The sequence below is a fragment of the Sporothrix brasiliensis genome (assembly GCF_000820605.1).
Source record: "Sporothrix brasiliensis 5110 chromosome Unknown Cont22, whole genome shotgun sequence".
Taxonomy (NCBI): domain Eukaryota; kingdom Fungi; phylum Ascomycota; class Sordariomycetes; order Ophiostomatales; family Ophiostomataceae; genus Sporothrix; species Sporothrix brasiliensis.
In genome coordinates this window covers 540,226-567,978 of record NW_024467141.1, presented here as the reverse complement: position 1 = coordinate 567,978, position 27,753 = coordinate 540,226, and the positions used below count along the sequence as shown (strand labels likewise).

General features: G+C 53.1%; 6 protein-coding genes across 6 annotated transcripts; 4 read left to right on the top strand and 2 right to left on the bottom strand.

Moving 5' to 3' along the window:
• Window positions 1-2,049: 2,049 nt before the first annotated feature.
• SPBR_08698 (uncharacterized protein) lies at window positions 2,050-2,681 on the top strand (the record flags this gene model as incomplete). Its single annotated transcript, XM_040766936.1, has 2 exons — window positions 2,050-2,194; window positions 2,257-2,681. 2 exons carry the CDS (start codon window positions 2,050-2,052, stop codon window positions 2,679-2,681), a joined length of 570 nt encoding a protein of 189 aa, XP_040614431.1.
• A 1,210-nt stretch (window positions 2,682-3,891) lies between these two features.
• Window positions 3,892-5,286, top strand: SPBR_08451 (uncharacterized protein; the record flags this gene model as incomplete). The annotated part of the gene is made up of 3 exons (XM_040766689.1): window positions 3,892-4,148; window positions 4,202-4,545; window positions 4,604-5,286. 3 exons carry the CDS (start codon window positions 3,892-3,894, stop codon window positions 5,284-5,286), a joined length of 1,284 nt encoding a protein of 427 aa, XP_040614430.1.
• A 1,035-nt stretch (window positions 5,287-6,321) lies between these two features.
• On the top strand, window positions 6,322-8,808 carry SPBR_08177 (uncharacterized protein; the record flags this gene model as incomplete). Its single annotated transcript, XM_040766415.1, has 1 exon — window positions 6,322-8,808. The coding sequence occupies one exon, from the start codon at window positions 6,322-6,324 to the stop codon at window positions 8,806-8,808; it is 2,487 nt and encodes an 828-aa protein (XP_040614429.1).
• A 300-nt stretch (window positions 8,809-9,108) lies between these two features.
• Window positions 9,109-9,931, bottom strand: SPBR_08638 (uncharacterized protein; the record flags this gene model as incomplete). The annotated part of the gene is made up of 2 exons (XM_040766876.1): window positions 9,109-9,782; window positions 9,886-9,931. 2 exons carry the CDS (start codon window positions 9,929-9,931, stop codon window positions 9,109-9,111), a joined length of 720 nt encoding a protein of 239 aa, XP_040614428.1.
• Window positions 9,932-10,705: 774 nt separating this feature from the next.
• On the bottom strand, window positions 10,706-12,538 carry SPBR_08310 (uncharacterized protein; the record flags this gene model as incomplete). Its single annotated transcript, XM_040766548.1, has 3 exons — window positions 10,706-11,417; window positions 11,521-12,193; window positions 12,292-12,538. The coding sequence occupies 3 exons, from the start codon at window positions 12,536-12,538 to the stop codon at window positions 10,706-10,708; spliced, it is 1,632 nt and encodes a 543-aa protein (XP_040614427.1).
• Window positions 12,539-22,890: 10,352 nt separating this feature from the next.
• SPBR_08429 (nitric oxide dioxygenase) lies at window positions 22,891-24,351 on the top strand (the record flags this gene model as incomplete). Its single annotated transcript, XM_040766667.1, has 1 exon — window positions 22,891-24,351. The coding sequence occupies one exon, from the start codon at window positions 22,891-22,893 to the stop codon at window positions 24,349-24,351; it is 1,461 nt and encodes a 486-aa protein (XP_040614426.1).
• Window positions 24,352-27,753: the final 3,402 nt, after the last annotated feature.

Sequence of the window (27,753 nt, the reverse complement as noted above, 5' to 3'; positions counted from 1 at the left end):
ATAATGCCAGAGAAGGGTGGTTGGTGGCGCGGGATAGGGTCTAGAACGGAAGGTATCTTTAATTCAGGTGTGGAGGAAGGGGATGAGATGGAAAAATTGAGTAGATGAATGGAGAGCATCTGTGGCCAGATTGTGTTGCTATGTGGCGGCTCACACAGATGTCCTCGCATGGTCGCAGATAATTAATCACTCACTGGCTACATATGCCCAGATGCTACGCCGATGCGGTACGTGTGAAACGCCGAAGAAGGTTGTATAGGGGGCTATAGAAAGAGGCGTTCCGTGCTCACAGACGACCATGACGATACGGACACGGGCGTCGGATGGCAAAGCAGGCATATAGGGCGAGATGGGCTGGATGGGCTAGATAGGAGATGCAGCCAAGATGCAGCCAATGCGACCAGGAAACAACACGAGGGAGGCAAGCAGATGGGGAAGAATGCGTACGGCGTAGTTACGAGCTTCGTTGTACGGTCAAATTATGTTGACTATCGTCTGTTTGCCGATGGTCGCAATCTTGCTGTGCTTGTAGGTAGAGAACCAATCACGTTTTGCAAGGCGCATATAAGTCTATTAGATTTTCACGTTTGCGAACGAGTAAACTGTGAACGTAAGCATAGCTCTGCTCTGAGGTCGATTTTATTGGTGCATGCTTATGTCAGTGCCCTTCGTGCTTTGTTTGCATAGATAACTCGAAGTGGAAGTACCAAAGAAGGGGCTGCATGAACAGGCCAAGTCAAGATCCAGTGAGAAAAGAACAAAAACATGACAAAAGGGATGAAGGTCAATTGTGTAATCTCCTGCCGAAATAGGAAGTTCAAAAGTACAGCACAAACCGACTGCGTAATTACACAGATAGGAAGCGAGAGCGAAACGTGGTCAGTGGTCGAGATTAGGGCTGGGCATCATATGTGGTGTCTGGGCAGATTCTCGGCATATTCTGGGCATGTCCTGGGCCTCATTTATATGTGTAGAGAAATGTGGGAGGTGTTCTCGCTGCGGCACAACAAAACTCTGTCTGTTGGATAAACAGCTGTTGCCACGCACGGAAATACCAAGCACGCAATATAATTTGCACATGAGATATGCGAAGACGAGAAACAAACACCTTTGCATGGGGCTCGGGGGATACTGCAATTCGAGTGGAGAAGAGTCGGTGCGGAGCGGGGAGAAAGAAAAGGTAGAGTACAAAGTAGGCGTGCCGTTGTATCTACGCCATAGGCAAAGCGGAATATGACCAACGCGAGACTGCGTGTAGGGAGTTGAATCTAAAGACGAATCGTTGCAAAGAGGCTGATATGAAGGTCCCTCGCTGCACAGGCTGTTGTCTTCTTGGCGGCTGCTTGGCTGCTCCTTGGCTCAGAATGTCGCCCTTATCTGTCCACTTATCTGTCCAGCCACAGCAAGGACAGAGACATTGGCAAAATGCAAAATGCTCTTCCTATTTCGCCACATCCATGTACGGAGCAGCGGAACCGCCGTCATGTGGCGGATAGAACCGTAAACAAACGGACAATTTTGTCATCGCATTCCCATTTTCCGCGCTTAGCTTTAGCTTCTTGGTGCGTTTCCGGACAGGAATGGGGCACGTTTGATATGGACTGCATATACGCCGGTGTTCATAGCTAAAATGAAATAGTTTATCCAAGGCGAGCTGAAAGACAAAGTTGGTGCCGAAGACATCAAGCGACCCACAACATTTCTAACCATCAAGAACTACACATACAGGAGCTTCTATGATTTTCTAATTACCACAACTACGTACACGATGGCTACCGGGTGGACAACGCTCATCTGTTGAACATCTACTGCTTCACATCAGCTGGGTTGCAAGAAGTGTACCAGGCTACGTATCAGGTAAGAGCCACAAAGACGAAAGTGAAGAGACTCCAGCAGCTTGCTCGGCTCCCTAGGACATTCGATTCTTCATGGTTTCATGGAAAGACAGGGAGCCGGAATTCAAGATCGGATTCAAAAGGGAACACTCCAAAGGGATGGACGAGAAACAGTACGATACAAAGCTCCCTCTGTCGCTTTGTCACCAACGTAATGCTAACATGTGGCCAGACCGGAACACCCCGTGGCGGAGAGGATGGAAGGCCTGGCGGCTTGCCGCCGCCTCTTTACGCACAGCTAATGTTGCACTGGCTTGGCCTCCATGCCCCGCGTCGCGAGATCCTTGTCAAGACCAACGGTAAGCAGTGCGCATCCTTTTTTACAAAATGGAAAAGCCGATGCTGACTGAATAGACATCAGACAGTGGCGTGGCAATCGGGCAGGTCTTGAAGTTTGCCGGCCAGAGGAATCCAAAGGTCCTTCTCCATCATTACCTGGACGACATGAGCACAATTGACGGCGCAGCTATCTTCCTTGGAACGAACCCCAGGAAGGACCTCACGCAAGATTTTCGCTCGGCAACAATGAAGCGGAATGCGCAGCTACCCCAAACGCTGCCGTCCGAGGTCAAGGCAGCGCTGGAGAGCCAGCAGGAATATGCACGCCTGAGCGACAAGCTCGAGCGTCTTGCGCCGGAAAGGGGAACGGCTGCCGAGGCGCAGCGAAAGCAACTGAACAACGAACGGCGAAAAATTGTGCTCACGGCCTTGAAGGACTACCAAATGAGCCAAGTCCAAGCTTATCCCACCAAAACAAAGGAGCAGAGGCGGTGTAGGTGTGGCTAAAGACCGCTGCCCTTCAGAACACAGGACATATGAGGAATCAACCAATCAAGAAGTAAGAAAGATATCTCATCCGCGGTGTGAGACAAGGAATGAGATAGGTATGAGTTAGAGGTTATTTTGTACAGAAAATGAAATCAGGAATGGGACACGAATGAGATTAGCTAGATATATATAGTACTGAAGGCTGCCCTCCTCTGGAAAACGGGATTCAGTCGCTACCGATTGTCTGAAATACAAACCTAACATGAACTCGTATTCCTGTGCCCTCATTATATACAATCACCACTTCTCTCGTATACTTGGAAGTCGCCGATGCATGCAGCCCAACCGACGCTCACAAAGACACAGCACCACGCACCGACGAAGAAATCCAGTTGTCCCTTGGAACAAATCGTTAAATTGACAGCGATTTCAACTAAAAATGGCAACAGAATGGAAATGAATACGTTCAACTATCTGACATACCTCACAAAACAGAACAGTAAAGACAGAACAGTAAACAAAGTAACAGGAAACAAACCAATAGCCTAATCTGTCAGCATGCTGCGTATTGTGCCAAGTGATCGCTTCCGCCAATTCCTCGGACCCGCGAGGCGCCAGGCACGATGCGCCGATTGGTCTAGAAAAACACCTTGTCGGCGCCCTTCTTGATGAACCACCAATCCCCATCAATGTGGACGGTCCTGTTCTTTTTCTTCTCGGTGTCATATATGACCCAGTTGACTTGGTCAACCTTGTCCCGAGTGGGTTCCCACTTGCTCGTGCTGTGACGGCTGCCAGAGGCTCTGTTGCTGAATTCGATAGCACCATTCATGTGAATGTGCCCGGAGACGACCCGCTGCTCACCAGCATAGAGCTCGACACTGATCACGTTCGTATGTGTCCCCACAGTGCTAGACGGATGTGCGTGTGAACCACTTGTATGCGACACTCTGGTCACAAATGCAGTGAAGTTTCAAGATGGAGACTTTGCCTCGCCATTTGACAGGGAAGGTGTGGGTCCGTGTAACCGTAGGGAGGCCTGAAAAGAAGGTTCTGCCCCCGCTACCGATTTTGTAACCACCTACAGAAGTACACGCTTTCTTTCTTGCTCCAAACTAGACCCCTCAACATGTTTGCGGCCAGGTCAATCACCCTCGCCCGACGGTCAATCCCTATGACCCGGTCTTTTCTCACTCATTCTGGAAATCTTCTGGCATCTCGTCGAGCCATGGCTTCATCTCCTCCCGATTCTCCTTCGCCGCCACCCCGAGAATCCAGCAATGGCTGCTCGCCGCGCGTATTTCCCAAGACTGGCTTTGAGGTCATTGACCCCGAGTTTCTGGTCGAAGAGGAGAAGCTGCCCACCTACAACGGCGCAGACTACTACCCAATGCGTCTGGGCAACATTGTTGGCGGCCACTACCAGGTAGTGGCTAAACTGGGCTACGGCACGACATCGACGGTATGGTTGGCCAAGGATCTTAAGTAAGGCGACCCAAACCCTTGATGTCGATTACATAAGCTTACACGTGACTTAGCAAGAAACGTCTGTACAAAGCGCTGAAGGTACACACCCGCGACGCCGTGTTCGAGCACGAACGTTCCGTGTACGACCACCTCCGGCGGCCGGTACCAACCGAGGTTAAGGAGGGTCAAACGCACCCCGGGCGGGGCCATGTGCGGGCGATCGACGAGGTGTTCATGCTCAAAGGTCCACATGGCGAGCATGAAGTGTTCGTGATGGCGCCGCTGGGCATGAGTTTGGCCACGATGCAAATGCGGCAACGGACGGGCGCGCTTCCGACCATCTTCGTAACGCAGGCACTTTTACAAACTTTGATGGGACTGTCACTCCTCCACGAGGCAGACATTATCCATACGGGTGGGTTCCGTTCTTTAGTTCCTCTTCTTCTCGTGACTTGAGCATCGCCTAATAGCAGACCTCCACGCCGACAACCTGTTGATCGCTATGACGGACGACGCCATCCTGACCGTGACGGAGGAGAACGAGTTCACGAAACCCTCTCCACGCAAAATTGTCGGCGATCGCGTCACACAAGTCTCGCAGTATGTCCTGGGTGGCGCCGGCCCCTTGACGATTAGCGATCTCGGCCAGGCACGCATCGGTAAAGAGCACACGGGCATTGCCATGCCGCTGCAATACCGTGCGCCAGAGGTGATCCTCGGAATGCCGTGGGGGCCGGCCGTGGACCTGTGGAGCATGGGCGTGCTCGCGTGGTCGCTGTTGGAGCCCACGGGTCTCTTTGACGTGTACGCGGCCAACGACGGCGAAGCAAACAACGCCCACCACCTGGCGGCCATGACGGCTCTGCTCGGACCGCCACCCAAGGCGTTCCGCGACAAGAGTATGGCGAGCAGCAAATACTGGGGCGACGACGGCAGCTGGCAGGGAGCGGTGCCTCTGCCGCCGACAAAACCTCTGGCGGACCGGGTCACGACAGTCGACGGCGAGCAAAAGGCCGGCTTCCTCAGCTTCCTCGAGCTGTGCCTGACGTGGGAGCCCGAGATGCGGCTCACGCCCGACCAAATGTACTTTCACCCGTGGCTGCACGGCAAGCCTATACCCAAGGAGGAACAGGAGGAGGAGGCGCACGCTGCTTAGATTCTATTGTAGATGCTTTTACTGTTCTCCCTTGCTACTAGATGCACAATCAATTCTGCTCAATTCTGCTCAATTCTACTCCAAAACGGATAATGTGGCTTAACCGGCTACCTTAACACGACTTCCACATGTCCATGTTTTTGCCAAGAATAACCGTGTATGCGGATTCCTTCTCCGTCCGGTAGCCTTGGCTTTCGGCCATGTAAACACATGGATAGAAGTGCGGCGCAGACGTTGCCGCGAGTGGCTTTGCAGAAGGCGACTTGGGCACTTTGAGACAAGGATGACGTAAAGCACGGATTTGGGAAGAGAGTCCGGTACAGACCCGTATCGTTTCATGTTTTCAGTTAACTCGTGACTTGTCACTCTTTTTGTTTGACCAACAATCTAATTTGTATAGAGTTGTTGCCCTAAGCCGCTGTGGCTGTGTATCCAGATCAATACTACAGGCCAGCATCGCGAGTTTTATAATCACGCCAAGCAATGTAACAAAGTAAGCCAGGCCTAGCTACAATCAATACTTGCAACTGTTTACAATGCCATCGTGCAAACAACACTTCGTCTTGCATTACATGACGTACGTACGGACGGAGAGCCGCAAGGGCATATTCGTATGCACCCATTCGATTATGAGAATACCCGTCTTTCCTATCCGGCCGTGCTTCCTGCCGCGCCTGGTTTGCGTTCATCCGCCCATTTTATCCGGATGATCATGTTCGTGTGCCTGCTTTCCTGTTTGCTGTTGTCCGCTGTGCCTTGTTGTCTGTGATGATTTTTCATCTTTCCATTTTCCCTTGTTCAGTGCGTGTCCACGCAACGTTGATGAGTTGCATCATCGCCATACGACATCCATCGTCCCTTTCATCAACGTCATTCGTTTTATCGTTGGGTCTTTTGTTCTTAGTCTCCCTTGTCGTCTTGTCACTTGCACACTTTTGTATCGACTGTCATGGTGTAGACACCCTGTGCTCTTTTCTTGTTCTCCAACCATCCACTCGTTTCCGTCTCCGTTTGCTTCACGCGACGCCACGCATAATGTGGCTCTCTCTGCTCGTGGCCGCACTGGCCGTTGTGCTGCCCACGCCCGCCCTCGCCGAAAACATCCTCCGCTCCACGTCGCTCAACGCCTGCCAGGACAACTCGCAGTTCACGGCCAGCCTGCTCAACATCTACTACACACCCGACAACGGCTCGGCGTACGTGCACATGGTGGCCGTGTCGTCGATCGAGGGCTACGCGGTATTCGACATTACCATCACCGTGTACGGGTTTGAGTTTCTGCACCGGCAGGTCGACCCGTGCCAGATCGGCCTGCCCGGGCTCTGCCCGATGGTGGCCGCCAAGACAGACTCGCCGCCGTTCAACCTGCCCGTCAACACGGGCGCCGAGGCGCAGATCCCGGGCATCGCCTACACCTTCCCGGACCTGGACGCCAAGGTGCGCGTGTACATCAACATGACGTCGGGCGACCAGGCCAACACGTCGGCGGCGTGCCTGGAGCTGGACGTGTCCAACGGCAAGACGGTCGACCTCGTGGGCGTGCAGTGGGCGTCGGCGCTGGTCATCCTGGCGGCGCTGCTGGCGGCGGCCGTCATCGGCCAGCTGCTGGGCCACTTCAACGCGGCGTCGCACGTGGCGGTCCACACGCTGGCGCTGTTTGGCTACTTCCAGGCGCAGGCCATGGTGGGCCTCTGCGGGATGCCGCTGCCGCCGATTGTGCAGGCGTGGACGCAGGACTTCCAGTGGACGCTGGGGCTGATCCGGCTCGACTTTATGCAGCGCGTGCTGACCTGGTACCAGCGCGCGACCGGCGGCACGCCGTCGCGGCTGTTTGACTCGCTGGCGGACGTGTCGGTGGTCGTGCACAAGGCACGAAAAGCCAAGCGCGCCATCAAGACCAACGGGTCCGGCAGCTTCGTCGTCTTCGGCATCCAGCGCGCCGCCTTCCGTGCCGGCATCGAGCCGAGCAACGCGTTCCTGACCGTGCTGGGCTTCGTGACCGTGCTCCTGGTCGCCGCCGCGCTCGCCGTCCTGCTGACCAAGGCCGCCTGCGAGCTGGCCGTGCGCCTGCAGTGGACGCGCGGCCGCAGCGAGCGCGCCCTGGCCTTCCGCAACGGCTGGCGCACCATCCTCAAGGGCGTGCTGTTCCGCTGCCTGCTGGCCGCCTTCCCGGCGCTGGCCGTGTTCAGCCTCTACGAGTTCACGCAGGCCGACTCGGCCGCCGAGGTCGTCGACGCCGTCGTCTATCTCGTGGCGACCGTCGCCGCGCTGGCCTACGGCGCCTACACCGTCATCCGCATCGCCTCGCGGTCCATCGGCCTGCACCGCAACCCGGCGTACATTTTGTTCTCCGACCCGCGCACGCTCAACAAGTGGGGGTGCTTCTACGTGCAGTTCCGCGCCTCCGGCTACTACTTTGCCGTGCCCCTGCTCGTGCACACGTTCGTCAAGGCCCTCCTGATCGGCTGCGCCCAGTCGTCGGGCACCGCGCAGGCCGTTGGGCTGATTGTGCTCGAGGCCGCCGCGCTGGTCGGCGCCGTCTGGCTGCGGCCCTGGATGGACAAGAGCACCACCTCGTTCCACATTACCATCTGCGTCGTCAACTTTGTCAATGCCGTCATCCTCCTCATCTTCTCCAACGTGTTCAAGCAGCCGGCCCTGGCCACCGGCATCGTCGGCCTGATTTTCTGGGTCCTGAACGCCGCCGTCACCCTGATTCTGCTGCTGATGATCATCGTCACCACCGTCATCATCTTCTTCCGCAACAACCCCGATGCCCGCTACCAGTTCATGGCCGACGACCGCACCTCGTTTGTCAAGTCGCAGGTCCACCTCGCCAGCAATGAGCTCGACGCGCTGGCCGTGACCGCCCGCGGCGAGACGCCCGCGCCGCTGCCCCCCAACAGCGGTCTTTTTCTCGGAGACAAGTCGGCCGCGTTGCACAACAGCGACAGCAACATCCACAGCAACGACAGCAACAACAACAACAACAACCGTCCTGGCGCCGGCGGCGGTCTGCGCGATCGTCTCCTGACGCGGGACGATGCCGACGAGACCGACTCTGTCGTCTCGGACTTTCGCCACCCCAACCTCGGCGGCTACACTGGATACGCCGGCTACGCTGGCTACAGCAGCAACAGCGTGCACGCCCAGCGCCACCGCATGACGCCGTCGCCGAGCGCGCTGAGCCGCGAACTGCGCGACGCTGGCGGCAGCCGCAGCAACACGCCCGCCATGTCCTCGCTGCGGCCCAACCGCGAACGCGACGCCGTTCCGCGGTCGCCCGCCACGCCGTCCGTGCCCATGCTGCCTGCCGACGAGCGCAGTCCTGGCTCGCCCGTGGACGGGTTTGGCGGCCGCCGCAGCGCACGCAACACGCCGACGCCAACACTGGCACAGGAACGGAACAACAACCACAAATACACCAGCCTCAGCATGTCCTCACCGACGCTACCCTCGGGGTACCGCGGCGTGGACAGTGCTGTTGCCGATCTGAGCCGGACACAAAATAATTCGAGGTGAGCTTCTGCATCGCATGGGAAAGAAAGCAACGACACACCACGCACAGGCACTGACAAAACAGCCCGAGTCCGTGGAAGAGAGGCGTTGGGTTTGACAGAACGTGAAGAGGCTGTATAGTACATCATCATGGAAGGGAAGCGGACGGTAATGGAAGGCGTTGTAATGGGCGTGTGATAGACCAACGTTTGTTCATATTTGATTTACGTGGTACTGGATTTAATTGAAGCCAAAATTCCAACAACCGTCATGTACTTCGCACCCACATATGGCACAGCCATGCCACCCCCCCTTGGTCCGCATCTACGACGTCACGCCTGCCGCCGGCCACACCGGCGGCCCCGGCGGCACATACGTCGTCGACGACACCCGGCCCAGGTTCACCAGGATCCCCGGGTCCGTGGCCTTGTACGCCCCCGGGAACGCCACCAGCGGCCCCGGCGTGCCGTCGCCGCCGTTGGTGATGGTCACCTGCGAGCACGCCAGGTAGAACTGCGCGCCGTCGGCCGTCTGCGCCTGGTGCAGCGCAATCTGCTCCACCCGCAGCAGGTAGTCGCCGCTCGGCGTCGCCGCCGGGATCGTCGCATTGGCCGTCTGGTACGTGTTCTGCGCCGCCCACGCGTTGCCGCCCCCGCTGCCGCCCGCGCCCGCGCTCGCCAGCGGCACCTCCGTGTGGAACTTGAACCACACCGCGCCCGCCCCGTCCCACGTCTTGACCGACGCGCCCGCCGGCACCTTGGCCAGGTAGTACTGCGTCGGCCCCGGGTGGTTGACCTGCTGCGTGGCCACGTAGTGCACCGTCGCGCCCGCCGGCACCGACGCCACCAGCGGCGCCGTCTGCGCCTGGTAGCAGCGGATGTCCGCGCTGGCCACGTTGGTCACGCCCGTCTTGCTCTGCGCGTTCTTGGTCATGCGCGTCACCTGCCAGTCCTTGTCTTCGGCCGGCTTGCCGTTGACCACCAGGCGCGGGAACGTGTCTACAGGTCGTCAGATCCAAAACAAGGGAAAAAATACTAAAAAAAAAAAAAAAAAAAAAAAAAAAAAAAACAAAGTCGATGGTGTACATCCAGCAGTACTTACAATGTGCCTGGGCGGCGGCAGCCAGGAGGAAGACGAGAAACTTCATGGTTGCGGTTCTGCCGAAAAAAGGAATGGTGGATGTTGTCTTGGCTTCTCTTCTGTGTCGTTGCAAAAGAAAGAATGGAATGTACACTGGCGAAGACGACGGGAGTCTCCAGTTTTGATATGTGCGGCACCGCTTGGATTCTTGGCCATCCCGTTGCTTCAATCGTGGCAGATTACTATGGAGCGCCATTCGCCATTCCCGCAGGACACTTTATTGACACCAAGAAATAAAGCCTATGGTAGAGGCTGCGTGCTATTGGGCATGTGATATAAATGGCGCTGCAATGGGCTTGATTAAATGCTTCCATTTTAGGCAATGCGGAGGAAGGCTTGGGGTGCTGTAAGTGCTCAACGTCACGGACCCATCAACTGCCGAGAATTTACTTTGCTGCACTCCGTATGCTTTGCCACCAAAATAAAAGAGGACGTGGGGTGAATGATCCAAAGACTTGATTTGCAATTCGAAACAATGATATGGTGAAAATACTCATATTAAATGCATCATTTTGATTAGTGACATCAATATGTACAAGTTCGGCGCCTCAGGCATTGTCTAAAGGCCCAACAGAATTATGTACCGAAGTCTATGTATGTACAAAAAAAAACAGAGAAAACGACGTGCTCGTCCCAGAAGCACACCAAAAGACCAAATCGAAAATTGCCTCGCTTTCTTAACCCATCGGCCTCGTAAGGCCTTATCAGAATTCCAATCTATAACACGGACACGCAAAACGACAAAGCACAAACAAAGCATGCAGTGCAGCAACACACAACGTTACAAAGACGACTCGCTTCCTCGTGAGGACTTGAGATCCGTTTTGCTGTGGTTGCCCTGCTGCCCTCGCTCGTACACGAGCCGCGCCTCGTCGTTGTACTCCGAGCCGTACTCGACGGCGTACGACTTGGAGTACATGATTCCGTTGCTCGCCTGGGCCCCGGCACTGCCCGCCGGGCCCCCCGGCCCACCATGCGACGCGCTGTGTGCATGCGAGCCCACGGCACCGGCGCCATCCCGTGCCCCCCGCGCCGCGGCACTCGCGTTGCCACCACGGCCGTACCGCGTCCCGTCGTGCATCATGCCAATGTCGTCCTCCTCGTCGTGTGCATTGATGGTCGTAATGGTCGTGTTGTTGGTGCCCTTGTGGTGCCGGCTGGACGTCGTCGACACGAGCGGGATGCTGCGGGCACGGCTGCCCATTGCGCCGCCACCGCGCGACACGCCGCCGCCGCCGCCGCGGCTGTTGTTGGGGCCGCCCTGGCTGTTGCCGTTGGGCCCGCCGCTGTTGTAGTAGTTGTTGTAGTATCTCTGGCTGGACGAGCCGAGGACGCGGGGAAAAAAGTGCACGAGTATCAGGCGCGTCGTCGGCAAGCAGGCGCAGATGATGCCGACGTTGATCTCAATCGTCGACCAATTGATGACCTCGTAGTTGTCCCATGTCGGGTTACTCGAGTTGGCGAAATCGAGCAGCGAATGCAGGCGGAGAATACTGACAACCGTGACGCTACACACACGCGCTCATTGTTAGCCGGTGCTGAGCAACACGAACAAACATAAAAGGGAGAACGGGGGCAGGGAGGGGGGCGCCGTACAATGTACCGACGGTAAACATGAAGCACACGCTGAGCTTCTTCTTCCAGTGCAGACGCAGCTTGCGCAGCTGGTACAGCGGGATCGCCAGCATCCAAAAGTCGAGCGCAATGCTGATGGCCGCATTCGCCCAGCCGATCGCGTTGATGTTGAGGCAGTGGCCGGTGTGCTGGCCGTCCCAGTTGGTCCAGTAGTACGAAATGGGGTGGCACTGGAAGATGCCCACCAGAATAAACGTCAGGCCGTAGAGGACAACAAACCCAATGCTGCCCCAGATGACGCGCCGCACGCCCTGTGTCGGGAAAATACGCAGGTAGAAGAACAGGATGGTGAGTTTGAGGAGCGTGACGTCGGTAAAGTAGAGCACCTCGATAATGTAAAAGAACTCGACGAAGCGGTAAATCTCCGCCGACGGCAGCGTCCAGATGTCGCGGCCGAGGCCGTTGGCCGCCAGGCCCTGGATGTTGATGATGCTGCTCGGCACGCCCACCACCGTCGCAATCAGCGCCACCCAGTCGTCCCAGCCGATGCTGCGCGCCACAAAGATGCGGTACGCGAAACGAGCCACCAGAAAGACGCCCGTAATAATGCCGAGCGTGGTCGACGTGGTCCGGAAAACGGCATTCTTGCTGCGGATGGGCTGGTCACAACCAACCGCCGTAATGTTCTTGGCGCCTGTGGGTAAGAGATACAACGTTAGTGATTGTCGTCTGCTTCACATCATGGTGGGCCGTCATAACAAAGCCCAACCACCGTCCCCCATCCTCACGTACTCAGTGCCTCCAATACCGTGCAGTTGGCCAAGATACATGTCGTGGAGTCGTCTTGCAGTTTCGTGTCAAGACACATGCAGGTCGTATTTGTGACGGGGCAGGACGACTCGCCCAGGGACGAGATGAGACATTTGAGGGCGCATGACGGCAGCTCGCCAAAGACGGCGCCGTTGACAGCACCGGCGGCTAGCTGCGGCATCAGCAATGCTGGCAGCAGCAGTGGGAGGATGTGTGCAACGATCTTCATGTTGAATGTGTGTGTTGCGTGGTGTGTAGTATGTGAATAATTATGTACCGTTCAATAAGACGGGATAATATGGTGAATCCTGATGTTGTGCCGTTTCGGCTCGGCTGCGTTGGCGTGCAGAGGTGGCATGCAGTGGCAATGCACCGTTGTTGTTGTGATGATGCACGGCGGGTGTGAAAGGCAAGAGGGCCGGCTCTCACCGGAGAGCGAAAAATCTGTGAGGACAAAAACGATCACCCTTTGATGATTACCGTCGTGCTGTTGCGTTTGTTCGGAATATGCCACGACGGTGGGACGGAAGGAAGGACAGAAAAAACGGAACCAAAGAAAGAGAGAAATATTAAAAACAAAATAACGGTTAAAAAAAGATGGGAAACCAAGGAGCAGGCTGAGACTCCAGGCCTGCTACCGCAAGATATAAATTGTATTAATGAATAGGAAAGCCAGTCGAAGATCCAGAACGATCAAAATGTAACATGGGCACTCGACGGTTCATAAGTATTTCGAGAAAGACACAAAACAATGGAACAAAGTGAACAAGGGTGTCGTATGAAAATCAAAATGGGTAACAAAGACAGGGAACATATGCTCGGGATCTCGTACCTCGCACTACCGAGTCTGGCTCGCTCCAAGACTACTTCGTATGCACATCCACAGAAGCTATGAGATGGTCTCCCCTCGTGGATCCTTGTGAGGACCTGCATGCACAAGTCTCCACTCACACAAATAGATGTGCACAAGTATCGCGACTTCACAAAACGTCCCCTATTGGAGACGCCAATTCCCTGTAGCAGAAACTGGACTTTGAGCTAGTCTTAGTTGATACGGAGTAGTGGCAGGGGTTTCAAACTAAAAGGTCGAATGGGAAGCGGGCAGAAGGCTCCAACGAGAGGGGGGTGTGGAAAAAGTGAAAAGACAACCAAAAGACAAGAGGAGAGAACAGTGACAGATCCAAAAGCATTAAAATGACATATAAAATCAAAATCGAGATGAAAAAGAAAAGAAAAAAAACGACTCCTGCTTGAACGAGACTCCAGAGGTTGAGAGTGGCATGTGGACTACCACAGGCTACCGAGATCCAGCAACGAGAAGGAAAGAAAAGAAAAGAAAAGAAAAAGAAATATAACGTAACGGGAAAACCCCCATCATCGCGAAGGGATGAGAAGACAGAAGTCAGGTCTAAATCGATGCCGTGAAGCAAAAACAACAAAAAAGTTGACTGAAGACATGGGAAAGCAGGAGGTCTCGCTCCGCATACCCCAGATGCCATGTGCGTGACTGCCATGAGCTGACGCCGTCGTACAGCGCCATACTCATGCGTACGGGTCTCGATGTCGTGGTGCCTGCTGAAACCAGGCGTGTATTCTGTACTCCGTGCATGTATTCAACTTACCTCTACGGTACTTGTGTCTTCAGGAGACCGTTGTAATGTACTCCGTACTCCACAGCTATCCATCGTGAGACGTGACAGGAGGCGGGCAATTGGAACACTAGACAACATTAGAGCCACTGAGCAAATGAAGCGCAGGTGCATGGGTGTCAGAACAGTAACTGGTCGTGTGCTTCCCATGTCGCGCTCTGTAGACTGCCTGTGTTTGGGAGGGCGGTGTTGAACCGCTGGTCATTGGAAAGTGGTCTCGCCCCGCCCTCAATGGCAGCCGGAAGCATTCCAGAGTATCTCTTTGGAGCAGGGTTCTTGCGGTGCTAACCTCGTCGCATGTACCCTTCGCTCTCGGTGGTTGACAGAAATGTTATTTGCGATACTGATGTGCCTTTTTGTGTAGATTGGTTGAACCGCTCGTGCATCGTCTCGCCGTAACCGTCTGTCACTCACTACCTCCAGGTTTGTGCCAACAGTACAACTGTCCAAAGGCCCGTAACGGTCTTTCGTGACGTGCGGCAAGCTCCACTTCGTTTTAGGACCAGGAAATTGCTTTAGTTTCGCGACAGGATGAGTGGTGCTGGTTAGTCTTGATGGTGGCGAAAGCGTCCACAGCCAGAAAAAAAAAAAAAAACCGCTTGTCCCTCGCTGGCGCGACAAAGCGTGGTAGAGCGGCGTAATCTCTTGCAATGGCTGCGGCTGCCAAAAGATTCTCACTTCTTTCGTTGCTGGCCGTCAATGTCTCTTTGTAAGTCATGCATGTGCCAATATTGTTCCAAAAGCAAAGAACAAGTTCTGCTTAACCGCGACGAAAGAAGTGATAATACCGCCCTCTGGTCTTCACGTGTGATGCAACGCTGGCCTGGGGAGAACAGAGGAGAGCGCCAGTCAGTTTCCGCTTGTCTCTTACCATCTCTGTATTGTGCCTGCACGGCAACTGTTCTTGGTTAGCCTATGGTCTATGGTATCGGATTTTGCATGTGTAAAAGTGAGCGACACCTATTCAGCGTTAATGCAAATCTGCCTTCCCCGCCCACATGTAAAAAAGATGGAGTCGAGTCTGATCAAGCCTTTCAACTTTTGGGTACTTCTTTCAATTTTGTGGGGAAAATGTGAGTGATGGAAAACGCGGAACGAACCCGACCAGTCACGAAAATGAGGGGGGGGGGATTCACAAGCGAGGAACGGGACGGACAAGGTGGAAAAACGAAAACGAAAACATTCCGTTTGCTAGCCGAAGATGTTTCCATTGTCGCATCTGACTGTGCATATTTGGACACATCACGGCCGTCGTGAAGTCATCGCTGCCGTCTTGAAGGCAACCCTCAGGGCCAGCGGAAAGGAGACAGGTCAAGATTCCACGTCTTGGTTTCATTTCTGGTCCTGTTCGCTCTGTTACAGGGCGTGCTGGCTGCATCCCCGTCTGCGAAACCGCTGTACACTGTTGCTTCTATTTTCGAATATGCTGTCACGCAAACGGCCTGCTGGCGTTGCATTCTTCTCCAGTCGCTGTGGCCTTATCACGGCAAATTCCAACTTGTACTGGATCCCTGAACAAAGTAACATCCCGTAGCGTTTCATTCTGCAACCTGCGACGATGTGAGGGATCCCTGACCGAATCGACTTTGATGAACAACGATGGCCAGGGTTGGCTTGGACAGCTTGGTTGGGGGGAAACACGGTGGGCCTGCGCTGTAGAGAGGCCGACAACGAGTGCCAGCCAGGGGGATGTGAAAGGCTGTGGGAAGGATGTAAAAGGCGCACAAGGGTGTCAACTGTCGCTGTCTCGTAGGGATGAAGGAGGTGCCTCGGTGAAGCCCCATAAAACGTCTCAACAAACAGAAAGGGGAAAACGAGGGACAGATGCGAAAAAGGAGGCGGCCCAGTCATGGAAGCGAAATCGAAGCCCGTTAGTTTTGTCACCGAGCCAAGGGAAGGAACGGCCAGGTCAGGGTACCTTACATGGTAGAAGGACGGCAGTTGCCAAAACCAAGTTTGTGCCGTCCCAAGTGCGCTTTCCCAAGTGTGTGCTGAAGGGAACAACACTACGCGGTCGCAACTACCTAAAACGGCAAGTATAGAACGTTTTTCTATTAGTTCGACTTGCTGGTACGCTGGTAAGGCAAGCGGGACAGGATACCGGGTCTGTGGCCCACCAGAAATCTTCTTGTAGTTTTACTTGTCTTTTATATCCGGAATTGCATCTGCAACTTTGGTGCAATTTTCGTTTTGGAGCATTGTAGTCCAATAAACCGCTGAAAAGCGGGAGCAAGAGAGCGTTTTTATTTTTATTTTTTATTTTGTTGAGCTAGCTCTAGGCCTCGTTTGTTCCTTCCCGTTACAGCTGCCGGAGAGTCTCTCGTCATAACGCTCGGGCGCCTTCTCCATTCTGCACAATAGTCAAATAGTCAACTACGAGGCCAGCCTCGCTTTCCTTTTTTGGAATTGACGCTTGGCACCATTCGTGCCTGCCATGACTTTGGACGTCTGCTCAATCTTGTACGAATGTGGTCTGTGTTGCTGCAGAAGACCGCGTCTTGGGCAAGAACCGTCACGCTGCAATAAGTCAATTCGACAAAACACCACATTTCTCGCTTGTTTTTACCCTTCTCTCGCCTTGGCTCCCAAACCATTGCGATATTGGCGACATCGGCGATGCTGGACGGCCCACGTCGTGTGCTACCTCCACCAAGATGCCCATAGCACAGGTCTTGCTTCCTGCTCAAACTTGTGCGCTATTGCATCTGGGCAGAGGCTTTCTAGTCCACGGCTTCTCAGGGGAAAGAAAAGTCAAATAAACCACCTTTTTCCACAGTGGCGGCCGTTGCAAGCGACCGCGAAAGTAAGCCATCCCTGCCACACTGAACGTTATTCATCCGGCTGGCACTGCCCGCCAGCATGCCAGACTACCGTATCGCCTATTGGTTTCCCGAGGCGAGGCCGTACTAAAGGCCCCAAAATGACGAGACTGATGACGACTAACCTATTTCAAGCAAGGTCTGTGGCGCTTCTTTGCGTAGTCGAGACGGGGTCTGAGACGGGCCTCGGTCACTTGCCCTCTCGCCTCCCCTATTCTCCGTCAATTGCGCCGCAGCTGCTCCGTCGCTAGCTACAAGTCCTTCGGGGAACGGGAAGATATTGGCAGCATTTTGATGAGCAGCATATGTTCAGATATCAAGACCTAGGTCTTCCGGAGGCAGACTCGAATACTTACTCGGAACAGCGTATGTTGCGGTCGTTGGAGAGACGATTGGAGCGCAGGATCTCCTTACAATCCCACGAGAGTGACAACACACTCGCTCTTTTAATGTCTCTATTCCAAGAGTCTGCCGACGTGTTCTCTCTGCTTTTGCTCCTGAATTCTGATGCCGACGACAATCCTGACCAAAGCGTTTGGACTAAACGCAAGCACAAGTAATCGAGGACCAGCATGTAAGCCATATGCGTCGAGCCGTTGTGCTTGACAGGTGTATATACATGATCGACACCGCTCGCTACATTTTGGGCGAGCCAGAGCCTTAAACCAAGACAACAGTCGAGTCCGTGTGTTGAACACAGTCGTTTACGGAACGCAACCCAATACCGTAGTATTGACCGAACATCATGTTTACTGAACCTAGTGGCCGGGATTTTCTGTTTGATTGCATGTCGTATTCTGGGAGTTCGATTCGCAGTTTCAGTGATTGACACCAGCATTTTTTCCGTTGGCCATAGATGTGCCGCTAAAAACAATGAGCATCAACGGATTGCAGAATCTCTAGATAAAACATTCCACTGCAAGACCTCCATAATCCTTTTCCCATCTATTTGGTAGCATGTTTCTGAGTTTCTCCTCCTTGTTTTACACGCCCCCAAAATATTCCTACTTCCTTCTTCGTTCACTGCTGGTGAGAATTAGGAGCACTCACCACACGGTGCATAAACTTGTTGGTCTGGCGCGTTTCCAAGTACGGATAAGATACAATAAACCAGTCTGCCCCTGACTTGCAGCCACTAATACAACTAAAACGGGGGAAGTTGGTGCCTCTGACAGATTGGCTGGCTTTTCTGACCACCACTAGAGCTACCATCGTGCCGGGCACAAAACCAAAGCGTTGGCTCCAAGTCACGTACATCTCGTAAAGGGGAAATGGCGCTATGGTAGCAACGCTTCGGTTTTTTTTACTACTAGCGAATGGTCCTTTTCCTCCACAGAATCCACCAATGCCCCGACAGAAAGGCCAAGCATGGGATGTGGTGGAAAAGGGAGAAAAAGAAGTGTTCACGACTGAGGGTTGGCATCTTGATTAGCGACAGCAAGCATTACCCTGTAAATACATCGTTGCAGCGCGCTGTATCCAATTTCACTTTTTCATCTGTCTCATTCGCATCTATTCCGCAGTTGCCCTCTTCAACCTCAGCACCATCGATTTACCTTTTCCAGCCAGGCTCCATAACCCCAGCGTTGCGCACAGAGCTCTTCTCAAACTCTGCGGACGCTCGCGGCGCAATGCAGCGCATAGCAGCCCTGTCAAGGTGGGAATGCAGCCATCCTACTTAGGTAGGCGAGCAAAATGCGTTGTGAGAATGGCGAATCTGCCTTTTCGAATCTGCCTTTTCCCCCTAAAATAAATTAATACTTAATAATGCCACGAGTCTGGGCACCTCCAAGGTGCTGTTCTAAAGTGGGAAGCGAACAGTGCCCTGGTCAGGATCATGGGTTATGCGAAAGCGCCCAGGGTCCTCTGTTCATCAATTGGCACAACCCTGGAAACCAACATTGTCATACTGCGCGTCGTCGGGGCAGTGAGGGCACGCACTCTTCCGTGCCAGGCCAACCTCGACGTACCGGTACATGTCAACGTCCATCACTTTCATCGTCGGCGCCGGGTTTCCCGCTAGGCAAAACGCAGTGGTCATCTTACAACTGCCGTGGTCGGTTGTATCGTGGGCGATGCTGTGATCGACGGCGCCAGGCTTGCTTGTCGGTGGGCGGACCCAGAAAACACAACAGGCTCAAGTAAGGGAGAGGCACAGATCATCGGTCACGACGTGAATCAGGGCAATCAATAGAGCCAAAGGAAAGCAAAGCCGAAAAGTAAGACATTCACAACTCCGATACGACTCCCAAAGGACGGATACCACTTGCCGAGAGCGCATTATTGCAGCCCGCGCACTTGGCGAACGACGGACGTTGTCTGTTTACCAGTCGAAAAGCAAAGACCAAAGGCAGACAGAGCATAAGTCAGTCTTGTGGATTTGCATTTCGCAATTATCCATTTTCATCTACGCGCCATGGTGATCCCCCTATCGTCTTGCAGCCAAAGGGCGGGAGCGAAGCCCTCCCAGCCTTTCTGCAATCCACAGAACCACTTATGCCCGATGGGACACCACGGTCAGGACGACGGAAAACCCTGCCGTTGGTTGTGGATACGGGAGTTCAGACGATTCCTTATGTCGTGATATATTAAGAGCTGTGATGTATCTGTACAAGGAACAAGAGTGGACAGGGCGGACATTGCATGAAAAAAGAAAGCAAGATGCTACTTTGTATTGGCCGAGGCTCTGCTATATTTTTCGGAAAATACAAATCTGCGGCTCCTCTGAAAAGGAAATATGAATAAGAAAGTACCGAACGTTTTACATTGACGTTAAAAATAAAAATAGGCAGGGAAAAGTGACATAACCCCAGTTAAAAAAGGGAACAAATGAAAGGAATAAAGAAAGAAAGAAGAGAAAAGAAAAAAGAAAAAAAGAAAAAGCTTGTAATGTCAATGCGAGGGAGATCACCTAAAGCATGCAAGGGCCAGTGATCAGCACCTTACAAGGCAAAGCAGCCACCTCGGAGACAAAAGAGGGTGAGACAAGACATTTGACATGTGCAAGACAGTTCTCACGTTCCCCCAGTTTATGTCACCACGGCACGCGGGCAGCCACATCCTGAAACCGTGAACCTTTTGATATGGGATGCAGAGTTGTTCTTTTTATTTTTTTGAAAGAAAAAGTACGACATTCAGGTGGCCGCCCGTCACTACTTAAAGCAATAAGTGAATGGCGCCGAGATGATACAGTCTTCCAATTGTCTTGCTTTGTGCTAAGGCTTTAAAGCCATGTTGAGGGGCGACCTGCGGAAAATGAAAATTTGATATTTGTAGTAGCCAAAGATATAAAAGTAATGATACTCGCAGGGCGTTGTATTTTGGTGGTCCTTGATATTGATGATCAAAGCAAAGGGAAGTAAAGCACCAAGAGCACGGCAAGTAGGACGAACGATGTCAAACGTGTCAAATTGTAAAGGAAGATCATAAGCTCAGTCTAAAATTCTTGCAGTGTGAAAGTGAGACAGTCAAAAAACAGTAGGATTGAATACCTTTTTGATTGAACAGATAATTTTCGTCTGTGTTTCATTGCTGTGTTAAAAAGTAAACTATATTAAGGAGAAAAAAGGGAATAAAGAATATACAAATCGTGCTTTTTATGGACAAAATTATACGCAGTTGATTATTTTGAAGTGTATTTCTATGTCTACATTTTTTTTTCGTTATTTCTTCCTTAAACGTTTTTTTTTAAAAAAAAATTCCACTCTTTTAAACCCATTGGTATTTTGTATATGCACATATAAAAGAAATGCTAGATTTAAATACTGCACTGAAATTGATGCCCAGGAGATGTTCGTTGCCACACTAAACATTCATACATCATGTTGTCACAGTGAGATGCAAGCACGCAGTGGGGGCCTTGGACCACAGCGGCACGAATACTCCATTACTTTACGATACAGTTCACCCGGGAAAAAAAATTTTTATGAATTGCGTATAATGTTTTGGAAAATAAAATTACAAATAAAGTCAACAGAAACGACACTGTCATGCATTTGCTCTTCACAAGAAGTCGTGGTCGAGCTACATGTACGGTTCCTAGTAAGAGAAGTAGCAGTGTCGATGGGTTTCCTCAGATGTGGTACCCAAATACCTCGGAGTTGGGTGCAAAGCTTTCCTCAATCTATATATGAGATTATGGTTGGATGTGAACTTGGCTCCTTTGGACCGGGACATGTGCTCTAGCACTTGGCCTTTGGTGGCGTGATGTACACCTCTGCGACCAGCCCAATTTCTGCGCGGGTACTTTCGTATATGTTTGTATGACGACGCGCTGTAAAATGCGAGATGTTGGCATCCCCGGTCTTGACCGAGACAACGATACGTTGAGAAGTTGTTGGCTTCGCGCCTTTACGGAGAGGCGCGGAAGATTGTGTTGATGCATTCTTTTGCCTTCAACATGGTCCAACTCCCCGTTGCATGAGACGTATGAGACGTCGTATCCGGCTTAGCGCCACCAATTGCATGCTTATTGTTGAATTTACCCGATCGTTGCCATCGGAGCCCCGGTTTCCGTTTGATGTGGTGTGCGATACGGAGGGCGACATACGCCGCTTGCTAGCTGTGTGGGCATGAAGTCATTTTTGTGCTCTAGACCAGGCGTCTAGCCTCGCCGCATCTAGACTCTACAGCTGTTTGTGGCTGTTCTCGCCCTTCAATTTCAGTGACAAACTATGACCTGACAGTGGGCATTTCGATGGTTGGCGGGCCACGGAGTTCTGTCCTCGCCTAGCTTTCAGCCACGCTCCTCCACGCTCCTTTCCGCCCGCTCTCTTTTCCGTTCATCACCATTGGCTGAGAAGCGGGACGAGCCACGCCGCGGCGTTTGATGTTGCCTCTCGCCCGCAGCTGTCCAAACCCTGCAACAGCATTCCTCAATCGGAGCTAGGAAAAGCAACGTCTGCCCACTTTTAGCATCCAAAAATTTTCTCAATGTTTCGCCATGGTGCCATTTTTTGCAATTGTGAGATGCCGGAAAATGTGTCGCACGTCGTATGTTGTCGTTCTTTGGCTCAATTTTGTTTTGTCTGCCTCGTGTCCCTGTAAGGCGAGCAGCCAAAGGATTTGTACCAGCGATTACTGCTAATCGCTTTCTGCTCATTGGCCTACCTGGTGCGTTGGCATTCAAGAGGAACGCAAGAGTCCGATGCTTTGTCTGGTTTTGCATGGCGACGGACAGAGGCACACGGGACAGCCTTTGGCCTGGCCCCATCTTATCGGGCTCTTTCGCCGCGGAGAAGCAGTTACAAGGCTTAGATCGTTTTTTATTTCTTATCCTGCCACTGTTTGCAATTTTTATCTGAAGCCTTGCGTTTGCCTGCCAAAACACGGATGCACACCAAATGCCTACACACCAAATGACTGCACACCAAATGGCTGCACCCCAAATGGCTGCACACCAAATGGTTGCACACCAAATGACTGCACTCCGAAAACTACACTCCAAAAAACTGCACTCCAACAGACTACACCCCAAAAGCCTGCCACACCAAGAAGCAACGTCCATAGATCTTTCGATAATCGTACCTGACTAGAGCAGACCATTGAACCTTTTGTTTTTGGTCGGCGCCGTTACCCCCACGGCGAGAAGACGACTGCTACGGCGTTGAAAGCGCCCAGTAATGATTCCGATGATGTGAACCACCACAACATCCCATAATATTTCGGCCGCCTGGTGGCTCCATTTTAATCGTTAATGAGCCCCCGTTGCCGTTCCCGCTCTTCGTGCGTCCCCATACGAAAAAAGTACTGGATGGGAGGCACGAAAACGCCGGAGATGCTCGTTTCACTCTTTTCTGTGCTTAGGTTCCGCTCCTCTTTGTGTCATCGTGCCACATCTCTCCGTCCGTTCGGGTGCAGATTCTTCAAACCTAGAGGGCAAGGCCCGGTCTTAGAAGCTCCCATAGATTAAATTATGGACGAGGATAAATAGAAGAGTAACGACCGCCCTGACGGTGAACGTTAATAACATGATTCCCTGACGGACCATCACCTTCATCAACGTCACCGAGACAGCCCAAGCAAACATCTCCAGGAGCATTTTTTAATACCCTGCTCTCGAAAACCCGATCCGTCTTCCATCACCAACCCCGTAAACGTATCCGCGAGACAAAATGGCCAGTGCCGAGACACTCCAGCGCCCGGATGTCTCTGAACCGAACGGTCCGGTGACGCCACCAGGCTCGAAAGTGGTCCCGGCCGTGACCCCCGAGCAGATTTCCATCGTCAAGGCCACCGCACCTGTCCTCAAAGAACACGGCGTCACCATTACGACGGTCTTTTACGAAAACATGTTGAAGGACAACCCCGAGCTCAAAAACGTCTTCAGTCTTACGTCACAGGCTACCGGTGCTCAGCCCCGTGCTCTGGCTGCTGCTGTTCTGGGCTATGCCATGTTCATTGACGACCTGCCTCGTCTCCACCACGCTGTCGAGCGCATCGCCCACAAGCACGCCTCCCTCCAGATCCAGCCCGACCAGTACGACATTGTCGGCAAGTACCTGATCCAGGCCATTGGCCAGGTGCTGGGCGACGCCGCCACGCCGTCCATTGTCGACGCCTGGACAGCCGCCTATGGTGTTTTGGCCGACGTCTTCATCGGCCGCGAGCGGAGCCTGTACAACGAGGCGCGCGCCCGCGACAACTTCAAAGGCTGGGCCGGCTGGCGCAAGTTCCGCATCCAGCGCCGCGAGTACGCCGCAGCCCCCGATGACGAGGACAGCGGCGACAGGACCACCACGGCCAGCAAGGACGGCATTCTGAACCTGTATCTGGCGCCCGTCGACGGCAGGCCGCTGCCGACCTACGAGCCCGGTCAGTACGTCAGTCTGCAGGTGTTCGTGCCCGAGTTTGGCGTGCTCCAGAGCCGCCAGTACAGCCTGAGCCGGGCGCCGCGCCCCTCGGGCGACTGCTACCGCGTGAGCGTCAAGCGCGACACCGGCAACAACGGCCAGACCACGCCGGGCGTCATCTCCAACCTGCTGCACAACGTCCTCAAAGAGGGCGACGAGGTCGAGCTGTCGCAGCCGCAGGGCGAGTTTGTCGTCGAAGAGACCCCGCTGCCGACCGCCGAGGGTGCGGAGCGACCAGCCGTGCCCACGGCCGAGCTGGCACCCATTGTCCTGCTGTCGGCCGGCGTCGGCGCCACGCCCGTCATGGCCATCCTCGAGACCGCCGCCCAGCACGGCCGCACCATCTCCTGGCTGCACGGCTCGCACTCGCGCAGCGTCCTCCCCTTCTCCAAGGAGGTCCAGGCCCTCCGCGCCGCCCACCCGGAGCGCATCCAGACCTACACCGTTCTGACCACGGCGGACGACGCGGACGACGCTGCTGCCGCCCCCGCCACCACCCCGACAGCGACGGCCACCGATCCCGTCGTCACCGGCACCCACCTCAAGATTGCCGAGATGCCCGACGCCGAGCGCAGGGCCCGTCTCTTCCTGGACAACGCCAAGACGGGCTACTACATTTGCGGTCCCAGCAGCTTCATGATCGAGTCGCGCGACGCACTGCAGAGCCTGGGTGTGGCCCCCGAGCGCATCCACCTCGAGCTCTTTGAGACGGGTGACCTGTGAAAGGTGTAAATTGCAAATTCGGACAGGGGAAGTTTTAACTAATTGAACAGATACCAAACTATCCTTGCGTTTGCTCTTTTGTCTCTGTTTCTTTCTCTGTTATCGTGCTTGCTCTTTGCTATCATGGTAGTGGCTTTGTTATTTGAAATTGTACTTGCTGAGACAGAACGCCGATATGCGTTGCGTTGTTTCTTCAGCTTGCTAGGACAGATCTTCTCTCTCGAACATATTTGCAAAACATTTTGGAACTTTTAGAGACACAGCATCGTCCACGGCATTTTGTGCAACCTTATGGTACAGGAAGGTGCGCAGGTTTGCAGCCCCGCCCTCGGCTCTTGCTCGTTTCTGTGCATCGCTCAATGTTGTTGTTCGCATTCTGGTCGTCAGTGGTTGGTTGCACCTTCCTGTTTCTTACAACACCGTGTCCACAGTTGTCCGACAGCGAAGGTAACCAGCCAAATGAGGAAACCACGAGGGAGTATGTTGCACCGGTTGCCGCCTTTACAATCCTAACAGGACATACCGCTTCAGTCCACTTAGCTCACCTCTATTTTGTGCATTGTAGTACGCTGTATGGTCTCGATATGATGTACGAAAGATGCTTCTCCCTAAAATATGTAAAAACGGGCAAGAAGAATTGTACGATTTGTAGGGAAGGCACAGTGTCTCAATCTTGACAAGGCTGGGCACATCAAAGCAGGTACCGGTCGCTCTTTCCTCTACGCCCGGTTCTTTGGGTTGCTCCTTCTCCGCTGAAAATCTGCCAAGGTCGATCTTCGCACCTTCCTTCTCTTTATTTCATGTCAAGGGAAATTCGTAGCGAGATGCATGTCTTTAGACAAAGTACATATTGTTGCGTCTGCCGTACAACACTCCCAATGCAATTCACAGCGTGCTTCGGGTATTGCGTAGTACCATGACGCCGCCAAGTCCTATGTTGCCGCCGTTTTCTTACGTGCCTCTCTGCTGTTCGTTTTCAGCAGGTCAATTCTCCTCGTTCTTCGTGGGAACTTGGCCATCCTCGGGCACCTTCCTCGTATTACGAAAATGCTGGGGGCAACTTCCCAAAAAGATGTACATGCCCTTGACTGGTGTAGCGCACCTTCCTTTCTGTACCTTTGCTCGGAAACTGTACATCAGTTTTTCTGTGCCCTCACGCTGTCTTCCCCAAGTCGTCTTTTGGCCTCGTTTTGTCGTCGTCTTTCCCACATCGAACTTCGCCTTGGGCTCCCCAGAGACTGTTTATCGACGGCATGTAGCACAATTGCAACAGCGTATCGCCCACATATCGCCAATGTCTCGCTCATCGCGTTTGTCTCTCGTCCTCGAATCCAAGACAAGGTATCAGGTTCGACACTGTATTTCGTCGGAATTCCCCAATTTTGGCGTCCGCATGGCCCATTTGTAGGTTGTTCTGCGTTGCCCACCCATCTCGTCTCGTCTTCTGATGCAGCCTGCGTCTTTAACCTGCAAGATCGGGTAATGTGCGAGTCTGCAGCTAATCTGATGGACGCTCATGGGGTTTCTGGCTAGCTGACAGCACAATTTCTATCCGAAGGCAACGCCGCCACGGATCTCTCAACCCCAGTCGATTTGTTTGCATTCCCCTGTATGCCGTGTTAAGCAGCACGAATGGCGAGACAGCGACACCACTACCTCAATGTATCCCTTCGCGATAGGTTCGTCGCTTTCTCGAGACACTACCTTGGGTAGCACGACATCAACCGTCATCCCCGGAGACATTTGCGTTTTCACGCGGCAAAGTACTGTTCAGTTTACTTCCACCAAAACTTCGAAATCAGGCGAAAGGCCCTTAAACATGGCGGTGAACGGCTTTCCAGTTTGAGGATGCTCTTTCGTTTCACTAACAGTCTGCGACAGCTTTGGACATTGCACTGCTAGTATTGTGCGGAGCATTCATCCTTTCTGGGTAGCCCGGCTGGAATCGGCGTGGTGAGTCTTGAAGCCGTCTCGAGGCTTATGCCATGACTAATGTGTTTTTGTCTCATAGAGTTTTGTCTGCATCTTCTTGATCAAGGTTGCACGAGATGCTGCACTTCACCGCCTCCATCAGTTGCCGTCCCCGCTATCGTCGTGCCCTGGTATTTGCCCCGTTCAAATGGTAAAATTTGGGCCCGGACCGTCCAGATCTATTGCAGACAAGATATATTGCCTGGCACGGACGTTCGAGCACGTTCCTGTCCCAAGCCCTCGGCTCGTCTTGCCACCAAAAGCCGCTCATACACGATCAAGGCTCGATTTGCATCCGGCCCATGAAAAGCAACAACCCTGACGACGACAAGGGTCTAGCCATATTTTGCACTGCAAAGTAGCCGAGTCTGCATCCCAACCCCTGTCCGCTTTTGTGTTTTCTTCGTGCAAATGCACGCTAGTGCAGGATCTGTTCCTTCTTCGTGATACAACGATCAGGCTCACCATATCTTGACAACAAATACATTCGATACAGGAGTGCCGCCTCGAGCACGACATGAGTCCCAACATAAAGGCCATCCACGAACTCGATTAAACACGGATCATTACACCCCTGGGATGTGCAGTTTATCGTCTAAGCTTTGCGTAACATTTAGGCCAACATCATTTTCATCGTTGGACTTGATGGCCTTGTTCCCATGCTTTTTTACACACAAGCACACCACACGTCTCAGAAGCCACCATGCCGGCACCGTATCCTAAATCAAAGAGCAGCCGAGGTTCTGCATGTCGAGTGACCACACTGCAGTACTGAGGCGTATTTGCAATCGGATTACGATTCCCCAAAAAGGACTGGCGTGGTCAGTCAAGTCCTTGAGCTTCGCCTGTGCATACAGCCAACGCAGGTCTCTGTGCGTTTTACCTTTTATTCCTCCTTTCTCTCTCGCTTGTTTATTCTCGTATCTGCGTGTCATCGCGTCTTTTTACCCCTGAGAAATGTTGTGCTAATGCACTAATGACTCAACATTGTTGCAGCTCCTCCATTCGTTGAGAGCCTACCATGATGAACAGTAACGCTGTCTATGGTTCCTTCAGGTAAGTCCCGTCTCAAGCTGCCTACCGAGTTAGTAGCCATCACCTTAGGTCAAGTCAGCCTCCCATCCACTACAAGGTGCCACATAAGCATTCTTCCGTTATCTGCGAGCTGGCTACAGGAAGTGGAAGCATCAAAGGAGTATATATGTATGTGATGTCCCGTCCGATCTCAACCTACTGGTAGACGGACGTGAATTTATCACCGAGACTGATTTATATCGATTTGTCTTTAATTTTCGAACCACATTGCTTCGAGGCATGCCATTTCAAATTACCTGTCAATATTTCTTTTCCCTCGTACCGAGCATTGTTCGACACACCTTCCATATCACAAGGCACAATGGCAGAAGGACCCATTCGAAGGGCGTGCAATCG